This window comes from Oncorhynchus keta, chromosome 21 (genome assembly GCF_023373465.1).
Source record: "Oncorhynchus keta strain PuntledgeMale-10-30-2019 chromosome 21, Oket_V2, whole genome shotgun sequence".
In the NCBI taxonomy this organism is placed as follows: Eukaryota; Metazoa; Chordata; class Actinopteri; order Salmoniformes; family Salmonidae; genus Oncorhynchus; species Oncorhynchus keta.
This window is the reverse complement of record NC_068441.1, coordinates 55,450,855-55,473,656: the sequence shown is the minus strand read 5'-3', so window position 1 is coordinate 55,473,656 and position 22,802 is coordinate 55,450,855. Positions and strand designations below refer to the sequence as shown.

General features: G+C 43.4%; 1 protein-coding gene and 1 long non-coding RNA gene across 21 annotated transcripts in view; one reads left to right on the top strand and one right to left on the bottom strand.

The window, feature by feature from the left end:
• LOC118382318 (5-aminolevulinate synthase, non-specific, mitochondrial-like) overlaps positions 1 to 14,692 on the top strand; it is a 39,652-nt gene extending 24,960 nt beyond the window's left edge. For all 15 annotated transcript variants that reach the window (XM_052474248.1, XM_052474246.1, XM_052474247.1 and 12 more), the window contains 3 exons: positions 1,355 to 1,623; positions 4,111 to 4,273; positions 14,186 to 14,692. In XM_052474248.1, the coding sequence (XP_052330208.1) occupies positions 1,355 to 1,623; positions 4,111 to 4,273; positions 14,186 to 14,349 (596 nt within the window). In that variant the 3' untranslated portion in view covers positions 14,350 to 14,692. The remainder of the gene's footprint in view (positions 1 to 1,354; positions 1,624 to 4,110; positions 4,274 to 14,185) is intronic.
• LOC127910459 (uncharacterized) lies at positions 4,909 to 10,838 on the bottom strand. 6 transcript variants are annotated; one of them, XR_008074963.1, is made up of 3 exons: positions 10,465 to 10,838; positions 7,844 to 8,116; positions 4,909 to 5,322 (listed from the first exon to the last, which is right to left on the bottom strand). It is a non-coding gene; the product is annotated as an uncharacterized LOC127910459 (long non-coding RNA). The 6 variants fall into 6 exon arrangements; XR_008074960.1 differs by having other exon boundaries at positions 7,844 to 8,080; positions 10,465 to 10,832; XR_008074959.1 differs by having other exon boundaries at positions 7,844 to 8,044; positions 10,465 to 10,820.
• Positions 14,693 to 22,802: the final 8,110 nt, after the last annotated feature.

The window sequence follows — 22,802 nt, the reverse complement described above, 5'->3', positions numbered from 1 at the left end:
ACTACTAGTTAACAGCATTTTACCCCCTCCCTCCCCCAATGACTACTAGTTAACAGCATTTTACCCCCTCCCTCCCCCAATGACTACTAGTTAACAGCATTTTACCCCCCCTCCCCCAATGACTACTAGTTAACAGCATTTTACCCCCCTCCCCTCCCTCAATGACTACTAGTTAACAGCATTTTACCCCCCTCTCCCAATGACTACTAGTTAACAGCATTTTACCCCCCTCCCCTCCCCCAATGACTACTAGTTAACAGCATTTTACCCCCTCTCCCAATGACTACTAGTTAACAGCATTTTACCCCTCCCCTCCCCCAATGACTACTAGTTAACAGCATTTTACCCCCCCCCTCCCCCAATGACTACTAGTTAACAGCATTTTACCCCCCTCCCCTCCCCCAATGACTACTAGTTAACAGCATTTTACCCCCCTCCCCTCCCCCAATGACTACTAGTTAACAGCATTTTACCCCCCTCCCCTCCCCCAATGACTACTAGTTAACAGCATTTTACCCCCCTCCCCAAACAGCACAATGTTTTAAAGCTTTTCTAAACCGTCCCAAGTTAGTTTTCCTGACATCTGTAGTCGAGTTTCTTCATTCTTTTGTTTTCTGAATCCCTGAAGCGAACAAGATTTCTGGTCTCAAATACTGGAGTTTCAGATTGTCACCTAATGGGACACTGGAGAAACAGGAACTAGAATCTAGTTTCCTGTTGCTAGGAGACCACAGCCCTGGGCGAGCTGAGAGACCAATCAGCACGCACACACACACTACAGCAGGCCAATCATCTGTTAAGTTCCTTTGTCTTGATAGAATAGAAGCATGTCAAGATGACCGGAATAAAACCACACACTGCTTCACAACAACAAGACCTGTTGAATACCAAGAGGTCTAGAAGTAGAAAGAAAGAGTCCTATTTTAATCTCCAACAACCAGGGATGCTCGTATTTGTTGTGAACCAGAAATATATTTAATTTGACCTTTATTTAACTAGGCAAGTCAGTTAAGAACAAATTCTTATTTTCAATGAAACGGCCTAGGAACAGTGGGTTATAACTGCCTTGTTCAGGGGCAGAATGACAGATTTGTACCTTGTCAGCTTGGGGATTTGAACTTGCAACCTTCCGGTTACTAGTCCAACGCCCTAACCACTAGGCTACCCTAACCACTAGGCTACCCTAACCACTAGGCTACCCTAACCACTAGGCTACCCTAACCACTAGGCTACCCTGCCGCCCCATGGTGTAACTGTCGGCTAAATGTTAATTTCCCTGCTCTAGAGGAGGAGCCTCAGTCGACCTGTTTTATTTAATACAACGGCGCGTTTAATGTTGTCTTTGTCCTTCCAGGCAAGGCGTTTGGCTGTGTTGGAGGCTACATCGCCAGTACCGCCGCCCTGGTGGACACGGTGCGTAGTTACGCTGCAGGCTTCATATTCACCACGTCTCTGCCTCCCATGCTGCTGGCGGGCGCCCGCGAGTCCATCCAGACCCTTAAAGGGGAGGAGGGCCGCGCCCTCCGGAGGAAACACCAGCGCAACGTCAAGCTGCTGAGACAGATGCTCATGGACTCCGGACTGCCCGTCGTCCACTGTCCCTCTCACATCATCCCTGTCAGGGTGAGAATCACTACAACTTTTATTGTCCAATGTGAATCTGAAATTTTGTCTGGAAACTTGTGAGGCCATCCATTCTCATTCAGTTTCTCATTTGCTGCTACTTCACTCAATCCTGTTTTTAAAAGTCTCCTTTCCTAACTGTTTTATGTTTCCCAGAGACCAAACAGAAACGTTTCCATGGTCAGATATTCCTAGGCGTTCATAAAACAACCATCTCTCGTTTTTTGGGATTTTTGACCAAATTTGGCGTGAACAAAAACATGCGTTTGTGTCGTCTACACGGTCCTTTGCATAGTCCCTCCCCTATACACACCGCAACACACCATCACAGCAGAGTCTCAGTCTACAGCTGATAGAAGGACCAAACACACATCTGAATCTCATTTGCATAGTCCCTCCCCTATATACACCGTCACAGCAGAGTCTCAGTCTACAGCTGATAGAAGGACCAAACACACATCTGAATCTCATTTGCATAGTCCCTCCCCTATATACACCGTCACAGCAGAGTCTCAGTCTACAGCTGATAGAAGGACCAAACACACATCTGAATCTCATTTGCATAGTCCCTCCCCTATATACACCGTCACAGCAGAGTCTCAGTCTACAGCTGATAGAAGGACCAAACACACATCTGAATCTCATTTGCATAGTCCCTCCCCTATATACACCGTCACAGCAGAGTCTCAGTCTACAGCTGATAGAAGGACCAAACACACATCTGAATCTCATTTGCATAGTCCCTCCCCTATATACACCATCACAGCAGAGTCTCAGTCTTATCAGCTGATAGAAGGACCAAACACACATCTGAATCTCATTTGCATAGTCCTCTCCCTATATACACCGTCACAGCAGAGTCTCAGTCTACAGCTGATAGAAGGACCAAACACACTCTGAATCTGTCATTTGCATAGTCCCTCCCCCTATAGATACAACTCCTGGGTCATCACAGCAGAGTCTCAGTCTACAGCTGATTATCAAGGACCAAACACACATCTGAATCTCATTTGCATAGTCCCTCCCCTATACACACCTTATCATAGCGCACCGCAAAATCAACCCATTGTGCATGTTGTCATTTTTGGGTCATGTCTGTCATTTAAATGTGGTCACATGGGCGTTTGTCAATCATAGCGCACGGGGTCCTGAGTTAAACCAGATGATTGATCATAGCGTCACTCGGGGTCCTGAGTTATCCCTAACCAGATACAACTCCTGGGTCATGTCTGTCAACTTATCATAGCGTCACTCGGGGTCCTGAGTTATCCCTAACCAGATACAACTCCTGGGTCATGTCAACTTATCATAGTCAACTTATCCCTAACCAGATACAACTCCTGGGTCATGTCTGTCAACTTATCATAGCTCACTCGGGGTCCTGAGTTATCCCTAACCAGATACAACTCCTGGGTCATGTCTGTCAACTTATCATAGCGTCACTCGGGGTCCTGAGTTATCCCTAACCAGATACAACTCCTGGGTCATGTCTGTCAACTTATCATAGCGTCACTCGGGGTCCTGAGTTATCCCTAACCAGATACAACTCCTGGGTCATGTCTGTCAACTTATCATAGCGTCACTGGGTCCTGAGTTATCCCTAACCAGATACAACTCCTGGGTCATGTCTGTCAACTTATCATAGCGTCACTCGGGGTCCTGAGTTATCCCTAACCAGATACAACTCCTGGGTCATGTCTGTCAACTTATCATAGCGTCACTCGGGGTCCTGAGTTATCCCTAACCAGATAACCAGATACAACTCCTGGGTCATGTCTGTCAACTTATCATAGCGTCACTCGGGGTCCTGAGTTATCCCTAACCAGATACAACTCCTGGGTCATGTCTGTCAACTTATCATAGCGTCACTCGGGGTCCTGAGTTATCCCTAACCAGATACAACTCCTGGGTCATGTCTGTCAACTTATCATAGCGTCACTCGGGGTCCTGAGTTATCCCTAACCAGATACAACTCCTGGGTCATGTCTGTCAACTTATCATAGCGTCACTCGGGGTCCTGAGTTATCCCTAACCAGATACAACTCCTGGGTCATGTCTGTCAACTTATCATAGCGTCACTCGGGGTCCTGAGTTATCCCTAACCAGATACAACTCCTGGGTCATGTCTGTCAACTTATCATAGCGTCACTCGGGGTCCTGAGTTATCCCTAACCAGATACAACTCCTGGGTCATGTCTGTCAACTTATCATAGCGTCACTCGGGGTCCTGAGTTATCCCTAACCAGATACAACTCCTGTCTGTCAACTTGACACCTTAGAGACGTCATGGTGTAACTGTAGACAGTATTTTATTTTTAATTGTTTAATTAATTATGGATCGGCATAATATTGATTTAGGCTCAACGTTATTGATTTGACATATTTAATATTGACTAATTGACACATCGTTTTTATTAGTATTGAGTGACATTCTCCTGATGATTCTTCCATCGATTGATTGATTACTATTTTGGACGTTGTCTCCAGGTGTCCGACGCGGAGAAGAACACGGAGGTCTGTGACGTCATGATGAGTCGTTACAACATCTACGTCCAGGCCATCAACTACCCCACGGTGGCCCGGGGGGAGGAGCTTCTACGCATCGCCCCCACGCCGCACCACACCCCCCAGATGATGGCTCACTTCGTCGGTAAGAGAGGCGTGTTTGGTCAAGCAAGTAAACAGGAAATGACTGCGGTGAAGGTTTTATATTGGTGTGTGTGTGTGTGTGTGTTTTAAACATGGGTTGTGTTCAGTACTTAAACACAAAATGGCAGAAGACCTTAAACTAAAGGTAACGGCTGTACCCAAACCCTTGTTTTTATTTTCCCGCCAAAGCGTTTCTGTTTGTAACAGTTTTGCTCTTCTGAACACGACCCAGAATGACTTCTAGAGACAGGCACTATTGTCACTCACACAAATGAATGTCGAGATTTAGATATTCTAATACTTGGGGATCAACATTTTTCTAGCATGAGAGCTTGTTTTTTTATATATTTATTTTTTCTAGCTTTCAAATCGGCACATTCTTCTCCTCTACCCTGCAACTCTTCCCTGGGTCAGTGATGTACAAGAGATGTATTTTTGGTCAAATATACCTGGTAATATAGTGGGTAATAAACAACTCTTAAGGGGACCCATAATCTTTTGTATTTTTCAGAATTCTTTTAAATAAAAAAATAATGTTTTTTTTTTTTCTTTTTTTTTTTTTACACTCAATATTATGATTTTTCATAGAACATTTTCATTGTTTGAGTCCATGTCGACTCTTAAATCACATCATATTAAGCAAGAGGGGAATGTTGTTTTAGGCCTACTGCTGAAGCAAATGCCTTGGCCACACAACTGATACAGATAATGATGATATATTTCTCAGGTAAGCCTACTCTGCAGTTTAAAAGAAAATGTTAAGAATGTTTTTGGGCAAAGTCGTTCTCTACCAACATGATTTTTATCATTAGCTAATGGCTAACTGGCTACATACAGAGTGATATATAGACATGGCTAACTGGCTACATACGGAGTGATATATAGACATGGCTAACTGGCTACTTACGGAGTGATATATAGACATGGCTAACTGGCTACATACGGAGTGATATATAGACATGGCTAACTGGCTACATACAGAGTGATATATAGACATGGCTAACTGGCTACATACGGAGTGATATATAGACATGGCTAACTGGCTACATACTGAGTGATATATAGACATGGCTAACTGGCTACATACGGAGTGATATATAGACATGGCTAGTGATATATAGACATGATATATAGACATGGCTAACTGGCTACATACGGAGTGATATATAGACATGGCTAACTGGCTACATACGGAGTGATATATAGACATGGCTAACTGGCTACATACGGAGTGATATATAGACATGGCTAACTGGCTACATACGGAGTGATATATAGACATGGCTAACTGGCTACATACGGAGTGATATATAGACATGGCTAACTGGCTACATACGGAGTGATATATAGACATGGCTAACTGGCTACATACGGAGTGATATATAGACATGGCTAACTGGCTACATACGGAGTGATATATAGACATGGCTAACATACGGAGTGATATATAGACATGGCTAACTGGCTACATACGGAGTGATATATAGACATGGCTAACTGGCTACATACGGAGGGATATATAGACATGGCTAACTGGCTACATACGGAGTGATATATAGACATGGCTAACCCGCTACATACGGAGTGATATATAGACATAACTGACATGGCATAACTGGCTACATACGGAGTGATATATAGACATGGCTAACTGGCTACATACGGAGTGATATATAGACATGGCTAACTGGCTACATACGGAGTGATATATAGACATGGCTAACTGGCTACATACGGAGTGATATATAGACATGGCTAACTGGCTACATACGGAGTGATATATAGACATGGCTAACTGGCTACATACGGAGTGATATATAGACATGGCTAACTGGCTACATATATAGACATGGCTAACTGACATATATAGACATGGCTAACTGGCTACATACGGAGTGATATATAGACATGGCTAACTGGCTACATACGGAGTGATATATAGACATGGCTAACTGGCTACATACGGAGTGATATATAGACATGGCTAACTGGCTACATACATAGTGATATATAGACATGGCTAACTGGCTACATACGGAGTGATATATAGACATGGCTAACTGGCTACATACGGAGTGATATATAGACATGGCTAACCCGGCTACATACGGAGTGATATATAGACATGGCTAACTGGCTACATACGGAGTGATATATAGACATGGCTAACTGGCTATATAGACATGGCTAACTGGCTACATACGGAGTGATATATAGACATGGCTAACTGGCTACATACGGAGTGATATATAGACATGGCTAACTGGCTACATACGGAGTGATATATAGACATGGCTAACTGGCTACATACGGAGTGATATATAGACATGGCTAACTGGCTACATACGGAGTGATATATAGACATGGCTAACGGGAGTGATATATAGACATGGCTAACTGGCTACATACGGAGTGATATATAGACATGGCTAACTGGCTACATACGGAGTGATATATAGACATGGCTAACTGGCTACATGGAGTGATATATAGACATGGCTAACATACATACGGAGTGATATATAGACATGGCTAACTGGCTACATACGGAGTGATATATAGACATGGCTAACTGGCTACATACGGAGTGATATATAGACATGGCTAACTGGCTACATACGGAGTGATATATAGACATGGCTAACTGGCTACATACGGAGTGATATATAGACATGGCTAACTGGCTACATACGGAGTGATATATAGACATGGCTAACTGGCTACATACGGAGTGATATATAGACATGGCTAACTGGCTACATACGGAGTGATATATAGACATGGCTAACTGGCTACATATATATAGACATGGCTAACTGGCTGATGATATATAGACATGGCTAACTGGCTACATACGGAGTGATATATAGACATGGCTAACTGGCTACATACGGAGTGATATATAGACATGGCTAACTGGCTACATACGGAGTGATATATAGACATGGCTAACTGGCTACATACGGAGTGATATATAGACATGGCTAACTGGCTACATACGGAGTGATATATAGACATGGCTAACTGGCTACATACGGAGTGATATATAGACATGGCTAACTGGCTACATACGGAGTGATATATAGACATGGCTAACTGGCTACATACGGAGTGATATATAGACATGGCTAACTGGCTACATACGGAGTGATATATAGACATGGCTAACTGGCTACATACGGAGTGATATATAGACATGGCTAACTGGCTACATACGGAGTGATATATAGACATGGCTAACTGGCTACATACGGAGTGATATATAGACATGGCTAACTGGCTACATACGGAGTGATATATAGACATGGCTAACTGGCTACATATATAGACATGGCTAACTGGATATATAGACATGGCTAACTGGCTACATACGGAGTGATATATAGACATGGCTAACTGGCTACATACGGAGGCTGATATATAGACATGGCTAACTGGCTACATACGGATATATAGACATGGCTAACTGATATATAGACATGGCTAACTGGCTACATACGGAGTGATATATAGACATGGCTAACTGGCTACATACGGAGTGATATATAGACATGGCTAACTGGCTACATACGGGAGTGATATATAGACATGGCTAACCCGCTACATACGGAGTGATATATAGACATGGCTAACTGGCTACATACGGAGTGATATATAGACATGGCTAACTGGCTACATACGGAGTGATATATAGACATGGCTAACTGGCTACATACGGAGTGATATATAGACATGGCTAACCCGCTACATACGGAGTGATATATAGACATGGCTAACTGGCTACATACGGAGTGATATATAGACATGGCTAACTGGCTACATACGGAGTGATATATAGACATGGCTAACTGGCTACATACGGAGTGATATATAGACATGGCTAACTGGCTACATACGGAGTGATATATAGACATGGCTAACTGGCTACATACGGAGTGATATATAGACATGGCTAACTGGCTACATACGGAGTGATATATAGACATGGCTAACTGGCTACATGGCTAACTGGCTACATACGGAGTGATATATAGACATGGCTAACTGGCTACATACGGAGTGATATATAGACATGGCTAACTGGCTACATACGGAGTGATATATAGACATGGCTAACTGGCTACATACGGAGTGATATATAGACATGGCTAACTGGCTACATACGGAGTGATATATAGACATGGCTAACTGGCTACATACGGAGTGATATATAGACATGGCTAACTGGCTACATACGGAGTGATATATAGACATGGCTAACTGGCTACATACGGAGTGATATATAGACATGGCTAACTGGCTACATACTATATACGGAGTGATATATAGACATGGCTAACTGGCTACATACGGAGTGATATATAGACATGGCTAACTGGCTACATACGGAGTGATATATAGACATGGCTAACTGGCTACATACGGAGTGATATATAGACATGGCTAACTGGCTACATACGGAGTGATATATAGACATGGCTAACTGGCTACATACGGAGTGATATATAGACATGGCTAACTGGCTACATACGGAGTGATATATAGACATGGCTAACTGGCTACATACGGAGTGATATATAGACATGGCTAACTGGCTACATACGGAGTGATATATAGACATGGCTAACTGGCTACATACGGAGTGATATATAGACATGGCTAACCCTAACTACATACGGAGTGATATATAGACATGGCTAACTGGCTACATACGGAGTGATATATAGACATGGCTAACTGGCTACATACGGAGTGATATATAGACATGGCTAACTGGCTACATACGGAGTGATATATAGACATGGCTAACTGGCTACATAACTGGCTACAGTGATATATAGACATGGCTAACTGGCTACATAACTGGCTACATACGGAGTGATATATAGACATGGCTAACTGGCTACATACGGAGTGATATATAGACATGGCTAACTGGCTACATACGGAGTGATATATAGACATGGCTAACTGGCTACATACGGAGTGATATATAGACATGGCTAACCCGCTACATACTGCTACATACGTGATATATAGACATGGCTAACTGGCTACATACGGAGTGATATATAGACATGGCTAACTGGCTACATACGGAGTGATATATAGACATGGCTAACTGGCTACATACGGAGTGATATATAGACATGGCTAACTGGCTACATACGGAGTGATATATAGACATGGCTAACTGGCTACATACGGAGTGATATATAGACATGGCTAACTGGCTACATACGGATATATAGACATGGCTAACTGGCTATAGACATGGCTAACTGGCTACATACGGAGTGATATATAGACATGGCTAACTGGCTACATACGGAGTGATATATAGACATGGCTAACTGGCTACATACGGAGTGATATATAGACATGGCTAACTGGCTACATACGGAGTGATATATAGACATGGCTAACTGGCTACATACGGAGTGATATATAGACATGGCTAACTGGCTACATACGGAGTGATATATAGACATGGCTAACTGGCTACATACGGAGTGATATATAGACATGGCTAACTGGCTACATACGGAGTGATATATAGACATGGCTAACTGGCTACATACGGAGTGATATATAGACATGGCTAACCCGCTACATACGGATATATAGACATGATATATAGACATGGCTAACTGGCTACATACGGAGTGATATATAGACATGGCTAACTGGCTACATACGGAGTGATATATGGCTAACTGGACATGGCTAATATAGACATGGCTAACTGGCTACATACGGAGTGATATATAGACATGGCTAACTGGCTACATACGGAGTGATATATAGACATGGCTAACTGGCTACATACGGAGTGATATATAGACATGGCTAACTGGCTACATACGGAGTGATATATAGACATGGCTAACTGGCTACATACGGAGTGATATATAGACATGGCTAACTGGCTACATACGGAGTGATATATAGACATGGCATAACTGGCTACATACGGAGTGATATAGACATGACATGGCTAACTGGCTAACATACATACGGAGTGATATATAGACATGGCTAACTGGCTACATACGGAGTGATATATAGACATGGCTAACTGGCTACATACGGAGTGATATATAGACATGGCTAACTGGCTACATACGGAGTGATATATAGACATGGCTAACTGGCTACATACGGAGTGATATATGGCTAACTGACATGGACATAACTGGCTACATACGGAGTGATATATAGACATGGCTAACTGGCTACATACGGAGTGATATATAGACATGGCTAACTGGCTACATACGGAGTGATATATAGACATGGCTAACTGGCTACATACGGAGTGATATATAGACATGGCTAACTGGCTACATACGGAGTGATATATAGACATGGCTAACTGGCTACATACGGAGTGATATATAGACATGGCTAACTGGCTACATACGGAGTGATATATAGACATGGCTAACTGGCTACATACGGAGTGATATATAGACATGGCTAACTGGCTACATACGGAGTGATATATAGACATGGCTAACTGGCTACATACGGAGTGATATATAGACATGGCTAACTGGCTACATACGGATGACGGAGTGATATATAGACATGGCTAACTGGCTACATACGGAGTGATATATAGACATGGCTAACCCGCTACATACGGAGTGATATATAGACATGGCTAACTGGCTACATACGGAGTGATATATAGACATGGCTAACTGGCTACATACGGAGTGATATATAGACATGGCTAACCCGCTACATACGGAGTGATATATAGACATGGCTAACTGGCTACATATATATAGACATGGCTAACTGGGAGTGATATATAGACATGGCTAACTGGCTACATACGGAGTGATATATAGACATGGCTAACTGGCTACATACTGGAGTGATATAGACATGGCTAACTGGCTACATATAGACATGGCTAACTGGCTACATACGGAGTGATATATAGACATGGCTAACTGGCTACATACGGAGTGATATATAGACATGGCTAACTGGCTACATACGGAGTGATATATAGACATGGCTAACTGGCTACATACGGAGTGATATATAGACATGGCTAACTGGCTACATACGGAGTGATATATAGACATGGCTAACCCGCTACATACGGAGTGATATATAGACATGGCTAACTGGCTACATACGGAGTGATATATAGACATGGCTAACTGGCTACATACGGAGTGATATATAGACATGGCTAACTGGCTACATACGGAGTGATATATAGACATGGCTAACTGGCTACATACGGAGTGATATATAGACATGGCTAACTGGCTACATACGGAGTGATATATAGACATGGCTAACTGGCTACATACGGCTAACTGGCTGATATATAGACATGGCTAACTGGCTACATACGGAGTGATATATAGACATGGCTAACTGGCTACATACGGAACTGGCTGATATATAGACATGGCTAACTGGCTACATACGGAGTGATATATAGACATGGCTAACTGGCTACATACGGAGTGATATATAGACATGGCTAACTGGCTACATACGGAGTGATATATAGACATGGCTAACTGGCTACATACGGAGTGATATATAGACATGGCTAACTGGCTACATACGGAGTGATATATAGACATGGCTAACATGGCTAACTGGCTACATACGGAGTGATATATAGACATGGCTAACTGGCTACATACGGAGTGATATATAGACATGGCTAACTGGCTACATACGGAGTGATATATAGACATGGCTAACTGGCTACATACGGAGTGATATATAGACATGGCTAACTGGCTACATACGGAGTGATATATAGACATGGCTAACCCGCTACATACGGAGTGATATATAGACATGGCTAACTGGCTACATACGGATATATAGACATGATATATAGACATGGCTAACTGGCTACATACGGAGTGATATATAGACATGGCTAACTGGCTACATAACGGAGTGATATATAGACATGGCTAACTGGCTACATGGCTAACTGGCTAGTGATATATAGACATGGCTAACTGGCTACATACGGAGTGATATATAGACATGGCTAACTGGCTACATACGGAGTGATATATAGACATGGCTAACTGGCTACATACGGAGTGATATATAGACATGGCTAACTGGCTACATACGGAGTGATATATAGACATGGCTAACTGGCTACATACGGAGTGATATATAGACATGGCTAACTGGCTACATACGGAGTGATATATAGACATGGCTAACTGGCTACATACGGAGTAGATATATAGACATGGCTAACCCGATATATAGACATGGCTAACTGGCTACATACGGAGTGATATATAGACATGGCTAACTGGCTACATACGGAGTGATATATAGACATGGCTAACTGGCTACATACGGAGTGATATATAGACATGGCTAACTGGCTACATGGCTAACTGGCTACATACGGAGTGATATATAGACATGGCTAACTGGCTACATACGGAGTGATATATAGACATGGCTAACTGGCTACATACGGAGTGATATATAGACATGGCTAACTGGCTACATACGGAGTGATATATAGACATGGCTAACTGGCTACATACGGAGTGATATATAGACATGGCTAACTGGCTACATACGGAGTGATATATAGACATGGCTAACTGGCTAACTGGCTACATACGGAGTGATATATAGACATGGCTAACTGGCTACATACGGAGTGATATATAGACATGGCTAACTGGCTACATACGGAGTGATATATAGACATGGCTAACTGGCTACATACGGAGTGATATATAGACATGGCTAACTGGCTACATACGGAGTGATATATAGACATGGCTAACTGGCTACATACGGAGTGATATATAGACATGGCTAACTGGCTACATACGGAGTGATATATAGACATGGCTAACTGGCTACATACGGAGTGATATATAGACATGGCTAACTGGCTACATACGGAGTGATATATAGACATGGCTAACCCGCTACATACGGAGTGATATATAGACATGGCTAACCCGCTACATACGGAGTGATATATAGACATGGCTAACTGGCTACATACGGAGTGATATATAGACATGGCTAACCCGCTACATACATACATGGCTAACTGGCTAGGAGTGATATATAGACATGGCTAACTGGCTACATACGGAGTGATATATAGACATGGCTAACTGGCTACATACGGAGTGATATATAGACATGGCTAACCCGCTACATACGGAGTGATATATAGACATGGCTAACCCGCTACATACGGAGTGATATAGACATGGCTAACTGACATGGCTAACATGGCTAACTGGCTACATACGGAGTGATATATAGACATGGCTAACTGGCTACATACGGAGTGATATATAGACATGGCTAACCCGCTACATACGGAGTGATATATAGACATGGCTAACTGGCTACTTACGGAGTGATATATAGACATGGCTAACTGGCTACTTACGGAGTGATATATAGACATGGCTAACTGGCTACATACGGAGTGATATATAGACATGGCTAACCCGCTACATACGGAGTGATATATAGACATGGCTAACTGGCTACATACGGAGTGATCTAGACATTAAATCAGTGTCCCCCCTGTGGGACGGTTGAGGTAATGTGTGCGCTAATGTGATTAGCATGAGGTTGTAAGTAACAAGAATGCGGCCCTTAAGAGGTTTTAAGACAATAGTGTGGGTGGAATAAGGTCAATGTGGCTTTTATTGATTGGATAATAGCTGGTAACTTTTATGTTTGACAGTTTGCGATGGAACACATGTAAAAAATAATAATAATAATAATATTGTTTTAAAATGTAAATAATAATAATTATTAAGACTTATTTGACAAACTACTCATCGATGGGCTGCAAGCTACTAGTAGTCCTGTTGGAGACCCCCTTTTAAACAACAATATTTCCCCTCTACAGAGAAGCTGGTTCAGACGTGGAAGGAGTCCGGTCTACCTCTGAAGCCCCATTCTTCGGCAGAGTGTAACTTCTGCCAGCAGCCGCTGCACTTTGAGCTGATGACTGAGAGAGAACAGTCGTACTTCAGAGGCCTGAGCCACCCCATCTCAGCTCACGCGGGATGACACTACAGAATACACTCAACCCATTCCTCTCGTCTTAGTCCCAAATCACTCTTCCCTCAGCCCTACATTTTGAGCTTTCACTTGCACCTTCGCCATATGCACGACTGTCCCAAAGCTGAGGGATTAAATAATTATCGAGGGTTTTAAGGAGCTAATTCGACACTCTGTGATAGCCACTTTGACCAAGCCTGTGTTTGGAGTTTGCGCAATTTCATACAAAATAATGAAAATGCGTGCCTAATTATCTACAATGTGCATTTGTTTGTCTAATTTTCAAAACTTGACACATGTAACAAATGGAATTACCTCCCAAATAAAAAATGTAACTTATCTTGTAAAAGGACACAGGGGAATTTGTTTAATTTTGAATTTCATGTTTGTTTTATTTTGAATGTCTAACATGAATTGCATCATTCAAGTCAGAAGTGTGTGCGGAAGTTGATGGGTTATTGATCCCCCTCGCCACGCTCCGGAAGTCACCCTCTGAGTTCAAAACTACTGGGAACTCGGAAATATTCGACTTCCGACATCAGTTCGTTCAAGACACCTGGGAACTCGAAGAAGGGGGAACTGCTCCCACCGGGGGGGAAAACATAGTTTTGAAACGGTCATCCAACTCAGAATTCCAAATCAGAAACTCTGGCATCTTTCTAGAACTCGTAACTTTCTGACCTGAAGATCACTGACTTCGTGGTTTGACCTCGTTCCCCCCCGAGTTCCCAGTTGTCTTGAAAGCAGCGTTATTCCCTTTTTATAGTCCACTACTGTTGACCAGGGACCACTACTGTTGACCAGGGACCACTACTGTTGACCAGGGACCACTACTGTTGACCAGGGACCACTACTGTTGACCACGGACCACTACTGTTGACCACGGACCACTACTGTTGACCAGGGACCACTACTGTTGACCGGGGACCACTACTGTTGACCGGGGACCACTACTGTTGAGCAGGGACCACTACTGTTGACCGGGGACCACTACTGTTGACCGGGGACCACTACTGTTGACCAGGGACCACTACTGTTGACCACGGACCACTACTGTTGACCAGGGACCACTACTGTTGACCACGGACCACTACTGTTGACCACGGACCACTACTGTTGACCAGGGACCACTACTGTTGACCAGGGACCACTACTGTTGACCGGGGACCACTACTGTTGACCAGGGACCACTACTGTTGACCAGGGACCACTACTGTTGACCACGGACCACTACTGTTGACCACGGACCACTAGTGTTGACCAGGGACCACTACTGTTGACCACGGACCACTACTGTTGACCAGGGACCACTACTGTTGACCAGGGACCACTACTGTTGACCGGGGACCACTACTGTTGACCAGGGACCACTACTGTTGACCGGGGACCACTACTGTTGACCGGGGACCACTACTGTTGAGCAGGGACCACTACTGTTGACCGGGGACCACTACTGTTGACCGGGGACCACTACTGTTGACCAGGGACCACTACTGTTGACCACGGACCACTACTGTTGACCAGGGACCACTACTGTTGACCACGGACCACTACTGTTGACCACGGACCACTACTGTTGACCAGGGACCACTACTGTTGACCAGGGACCACTACTGTTGACCGGGGACCACTACTGTTGACCGGGGACCACTACTGTTGACCAGGGACCACTACTGTTGACCACGGACCACTACTGTTGACCACGGACCACTACTGTTGACCACGGACCACTACTGTTGACCACGGACCACTACTGTTGACCAGGGACCACTACTGTTGACCGGGGACCACTACTGTTGAGCAGGGACCACTACTGTTGACCAGGGACCACTACTGTTGACCAGGGACCACTACTGTTGACCAGGGACCACTACTGTTGACCGGGGACCACTACTGTTGACCGGGGACCACTACTGTTGACCAGGGACCACTACTGTTGACCAGGGACCACTACTGTTGACCAGGGACCACTACTGTTGACCGGGGACCATCGTGCTCTGGTTAAAAGTAGTGTACTGCGTAGATTGTCTATATCCCTCAAACTCAACTCTGGACCAAGAAACCAGTTTCACTGCATTTTCCCCCCATTGTTCCCCTCTATTCAGGGACTGATTTATACCCTGGACACCCTGGACAGGTAGGTGCAATTAAGTATCAGGTAGAACAGAAAACCAGCAGGCTCGTAGGATAAGAGTCGAATACCGCTGGTCTATATGGTTTAAATACATTTGAGTAAAATAAGTTGAACGTTTTGTGTTTTTGTCACATCTCTTGCCATGAAAGACACTCGAGTCCTCTGGTTTGAAGTACTAACCCAATAAGGAGTTTATAACTCTAAGGGCTGGTTTCCCAAACACAGCTATTGCAGCATTTACACAGGCAGCCCAATTCTGATGTTATTTATTTATTTTTTACACTAATTGGTCTTTTGACCAATCAGATCAGCTCTGAAAAAGATCTGATGTGATTGGTCAAAATAAAAATGTGTGTGTAAAAAAAATAAACCTACAGTATTGGGCTGCCTGTGTAAATGCAGCTTTAGCAAGCCATATGAGATGCTCTGTTGACAATGAATCTTAGTCCAAGGCAAGTGTTTAGGTTCTAATTCTCAGAGTAAAAAAAACACTATGGACATTTCTAAAAGCTTAACCAAGTTTCATTCTTCCCAGAGTGTCAATACAGCTGCATTCAGACAAAACATGTTTCCACCACCGTGTGTATATATATATATATATATATATATATTTCCAATGTAGGCACAACCTTTTTTCCAATCCTTCCATCTTTTATGGTTCGACAGGAAGAGGAAGTGATTGGGTAATAAACCATTGAGGTCAGATCTTAAGGGAGAAACAATCTCCTTGATGCTTAACCCAAAGACCTCCACCCGTATCCCCTCTAAAAAACAGTCTCTATCAACCCTCGGATACTATAGTCTTACTTCTGATCTATCATGTCTCTAGGATAGCAATGTTCCAAGTTTAACCCAGAATCCAACACTAGGTTTAATCTGTATCCAGGAAACCGGCCCGTAGTGTGAAGTTTATAGTGCATCTGACGATGGATCCCAGAAGGTTTCTACAGTACACATTATAAATGATAGTCCCAGAAGGTTTCTACAGTACACATTAGAAATAATAGTCCCAGAGGGTTTCTACAGTACACATTAGAAATGATAGTCCCAGAAGGTTTCTACAGGACACATTGTAAATGATAGTCCCAGAAGGTTTCTACAGGACACATTAGAAATGATAGTCCCAGAAGGTTTCTACAGTACACATTATAAATGATAGTCCCAGAAGGTTTCTACAGTACACATTATAAATGATCGTCCCAGAAGGTTTCTACAGTACACATTAGAAATAATAGTCCCAGAGGGTTTCTACAGTACACATTATAAATGATCGTCCCAGAAGGTTTCTACAGTACACATTATAAATGATCGTCCCAGAGGGTTTCTACAGTACACATTAGAAATGATGCCGTGGTCTTGTGACAGTTCCAGGGTTCCGAGATTCCACTGTGAAAGACCGACAGGTGAGGTAAGAATATTCCTTTGAACTTGAGCCATAAACAATAATTTACACTGCAACAACACGTCTCTTTTTTTGTAAGTATTTGGTCACGTGTCACACTTGTGCAAGACTAAAGTAAAACTAATCTCTCTTATTTTAATCCATTTTCCACATCGCAACTCTGATCAATGGAAGCGTTTATTTTCCTAGTTAAATCAAGACGCTGTTGGGTGGCTGGCAAGCACACACGAGATTTGTTTATGAGGATTAGTGACTGTAAAGCCTTTTGTTTAGCCTGGCTCTGGCACAAATCAGTCCGGTGCTGATATCGAGTGTGACTAAAGTACTAACGGAGACATATCCACAGTCCCCTCCCCATTTCATCATCGGGGGGGGGGGGGACAACTAAAATCAGATCTCCCCAACTCGGTGGAGATCAAAGCCGTCCCTGAGCCAGGGTCTGGTAGCCCATAGGTTAAAGGTCACTGAAAAGACGTTGCCACAAGCAGCGCCGAAGACTATGGGCGTGATCGAACGGATCGAGTTTAACCCAGAATCCATCGGTTTTGTCAAATCGGTGACTTTCAAAGTGTGTTGCATTATGGGAATAAAAAATGGTCAGACTTGCGCCTAATGTGTAGACTGCGGTAACTTGACATAAATCACATGGTCGTGGGTCGTGAAGTTTTGAGTGCCGGTCGACAGGAAGTTCCTGCAGTTGCTCTTCAATAACTTCCTCCTGCAGCCATCCTCTGCACTGTGGGAGGATCTATTGCCAACCAATCATCAGGGTGTTTTTTTTGTTTTGACCCACACGAATGTGACCAAATGTAATCTTTGAGTCTCTCAATTCAATTCAAAGGGCTTTATTGGCATGGGAAACATATGTTAACATTGCCAAAGCAAGTGAAGTAGATGATAAACTAAAGTGAAATAAAAAAAATGAATAGTAAACATTACACTCACAAAAGTTCCAGAGGAATAGAGACATTTCAAATGACATATTTTATCTCGTTCTCTCTTTCTTTTTCTATCGATTTAAAAAAATATAATTTTTATTTTACCTTTTTATTTAATTAACCCGGTAACAAGTTCTCATTTACAACTGCGACCTGGCCAAGATAAAGCATAGCAGTTTGACACAAACAACAACACAGAGTTACGCATAAACAAACATACAGACAATAACACAATAGAAAAAGTCTATATACAGTGTGTGAAAAAGGCACGAGGAGTTAAAGCAATGAATAGGCCATAGTAGTGAAGTAATTACAATTTAGCAGATGAATCCTGGAGTGATACATGAGCAGATGAGGATGTGCAAGTAGAAGTACTGCTGTGCAAAAAAAGTAAATAGAAACAGTACGGGGATGAGGTAGGTAGATTGGGTGGGCTATTTACAGATAGACTATGTACAGCTGCAGCGATCGGTTAGCTGCTCAGATAGCTGATGTTTAAAGTTAGTGAGGGAAATATAAGTCTCCAACTTCAGGGATTTTTGCAATTCGTTCCAGTCATTGGCAGCAGAGAACTGGAAGGAAAGGTGACCAAAGGAGGTGTTGGCTTTTTGGGATGACCAGTGAGATATACCTGCTGGAGCGCGTGCTACGGGTGGGTGTTGTTATCGTGACCAATGAACTGAGATAAGGCGGAGCTTTACCTAGCATAGACTTAGATGACCTGGAGCCAGTGGGTCTGGCGACGAATATGTAGCGAGGGCCAGCCGGCGAGAGCATACAGGCCGCAGTGGAGGGTGGTATATGAGGCTTTGGTGACAAAACGGATGGCGCTGTGATAGACTGCTGAGAAAAGTGTTGGAGGTTGATTTGTAAATGACGAAGTCGAGGACCAGTAGGATAGTTTAACGGATAGGTCAGTTTTACGAGGGTACGTTTGGCAGCATGAGTGAAGGAGGATGTTGCGAAATAGGAAGCCAATTCTAGATTTAATTTTGGATTGGAGATGTTTAATGTGAGTCTGGAAGGAGAGTTTACAGTCTAACCAGACACCGAGGTATAGTTGTCCACATATTCTAAGTCAGAACCTTCCAGAGTAGTGATGGTGGGCGGGTGCGGGCAGCGATCTGTTGAAAAGCATGCATTTAGTGTGACTAGCGTTTAAGAGCAGTTGGAGGCCACGGAAGGAGTGTTGTATGGCATTGAATCTCGTTTGGAGGTTTGTTAACACAGTGTCCAAAGAAGGGCCAGATGTATACAGAATGGTGTCGTCCGTGTGGAGGTGGATCAAGGAATCACCCGCAGCAAGAGCGACATCGTTGATATATACAGTGAAGAGAGTTGGCCCGAGAATTGAACCGTGTGGTACCCCCATAGAGACTGCCAGAGGTCCGGACAACAGGCCCTCCTATTTGACACACTGAACTCTATCTGAGAAGTAGTTGGTGAACCAGGCGAGGCAGTCATTTGAGAAATCCAAGGCTGTTGAGTCTACCAATAAGAATACGGTGATTGACAGAGTCGAAAGCCTTGGCCAGGTCTATGAAGACGGCTGCACAGTACTCTCTTTTATCGAGGACGGTTATGATATCGTTTAGTACCTTGAGCGTGGCTGAGCTGCACCCGTGACCAGCTTGGAAACCGGATTGCACAGCAGAGAAGGTATGGTGGGATTCAAAATGGTCAGGGATCTGTTTGTTAACTTGGCTTTCAAAGACTTTAGAAAGGCAGGGTAGGATAGATATAGGTCTGTAACAGTTTGGGTCTAGAGTGTCCCCCAATTTGAAAGGGGGATGACCGCGGCAGCTTTCCAATCTTTAGGAATCTTGGACGATACGAAAGAGTTTGAACAGACTGGTAATAGGGGTTGCAAAAATTGTGATGGATAATTTTAGAAAGAGAGGGTCCAGATTGTCTAGCCCAGCTGATTTGTAGGGGTCCAGATTGTGTACCTCTTTCAGAACATCTGCTATCTGGATTTGGGTGAAGGAGAAGCTGGGGAGGATCGGGAAGTAGCTGCGGGGGATGCGGAGCTGTTGACCGGGGTTGGGGTAGCCAGGTGGAAAGCATGGTCAGCCGCAGAGAAATGCTTATTGATATTCTCGATTATCGTGGATTTATCGGTGGTGACAGTGTTACCTAGCCTCAGTGCAGTGGGCAGCTGGGAGGCGGTGCTCTTGTTCTCCATGGACTTTACAGTGTCCCAAAACTTTTTGGAGTTAGAGCTACAGGATGCAAATTTCTGTTTGAAAAAACTAGCCTTTGCTTTCCTGACTGACTGCGTGTATTGGTTCCTGACTTCCCTGAAGAGTTGCATATCGCTGGGACTATTCGATGCTATTGCAGTCCGCCACAGGATGTTTTTGTGCTGGTCGAGGGCAGTCAGGTCTGGAGTGAACCAAGGGCTATATCTGTTCTTAGTTCTACATTTTTTAAAGGGGCATGCTTATTTAAGTGAGGAAATTACTTTTAAAGAACGACTAGGCATCCTCAACTGGCGAGATAAGGTCAGTATCTTTCCAGGATACCCGGGCCAGGTCGATTAGAAAGGCCTGCTCGCAGAAGTGTTTTAGGGAGCGTTTGACAGTGATGAGGGGTGGTCGTTTGACTGCGGACCCATAGTGGATGCAAGCAATGAGGCAGTGATCCCTGCGATCCTGATTGATTGAAAACAGCAGAGGTGCATTTGGAGGGCAAGTTGGTCACGATAATATCTATAAGGGTGCCCATGTTTACAGATTTAGGGTTGTACCTGGTGGGTTCCTTGGGTTTGTATAATAATACACACACATGTGATTTCAAATTGTGAGTGTGTGACATGAGGGTTAGACTTTCTGCTATTGCAGATGCAGAAGATCAGATCCCCCTGACTTTACTCCTTAACTTTGGTCTACAGCCTTGTCACTAAAACTAGTCCATTGAGATGAGTTAGATGCACGACTTCCCTCTCTCACAGTCACACAGTGTATCTGCACAGGTTTGCTTCATGCCTTTACAGCGTGGTAACCAGGGAACCAAACCAATGGAGAAAGTTGAGCCTCGGGCTTCAACTCTTTTAGTTGTTGCAGAAATATACCCACTAAGCTTTTATCTTTCTGCCTCTACGTCATATCGCTGAATCTACCTTTAACTATAGGTAGGCTTCCATTGACCCAGGTTTATTCAAAAGCATTGTGTAATGGAAACGGCAGATATAGAGGAGATATTTTCTAAAGATAGACATTATTATCCAGGGGGGGATTTTTATTTTGTCTAACTTTCTTCATTTGGACAAATGATGATGGAAACGGTGTCTTTAGGGTGGCAGGTAGCCTAGTGGTTAGAGCGTTGGACTAGTAACCGGAAGGTTAGATCGAATCCCCGAGCTGACAAGGTACAAAAAATCTGTCCTTCTACCCCTGAACAAGGCTGTTCCTAGGCTGTCATTGTAAATAGGAATTTGTTCTTAACTGACTTGCCTAGTAAAATAAAGGTAAAATGAAATATATTTCTGGTTCACAACAAATACGAGCATCCCTGGTTGTTGGAGATTAAAATAGGACTCTTTCTTTCTACTTCTAGACCTCTTGGTATTCAACAGGTCTTGTTGTTGTGAAGCAGTGTGTGGTTTTATTCCGGTCATCTTGACATGCTTCTATTCTATCAAGACAAAGGAACTTAACAGATGATTGGCCTGCTGTAGTGTGTGTGTGCGTGCTGATTGGTCTCTCAGCTCGCCCAGGGCTGTGGTCTCCTAGCAACAGGAAACTAGATTCTAGTTCCTGTTTCTCCAGTGTCTCATTAGGTGACAATCTGAAACTCCAGTATTTGAGACCAGAAATCTTGTTCGCTTCAGGGATTCAGACAACAAAAGACTGAAGAAACTCAACTACAAATGTCAGGAAAAAAAAAAAAAAAAATGTTGTTGTCGAATAAATCATGATGGAAATGGAGTCTTTCAGAATAAATGATGATTCACAAATCATTGTGATGTCATCAGGTGATTATAAAG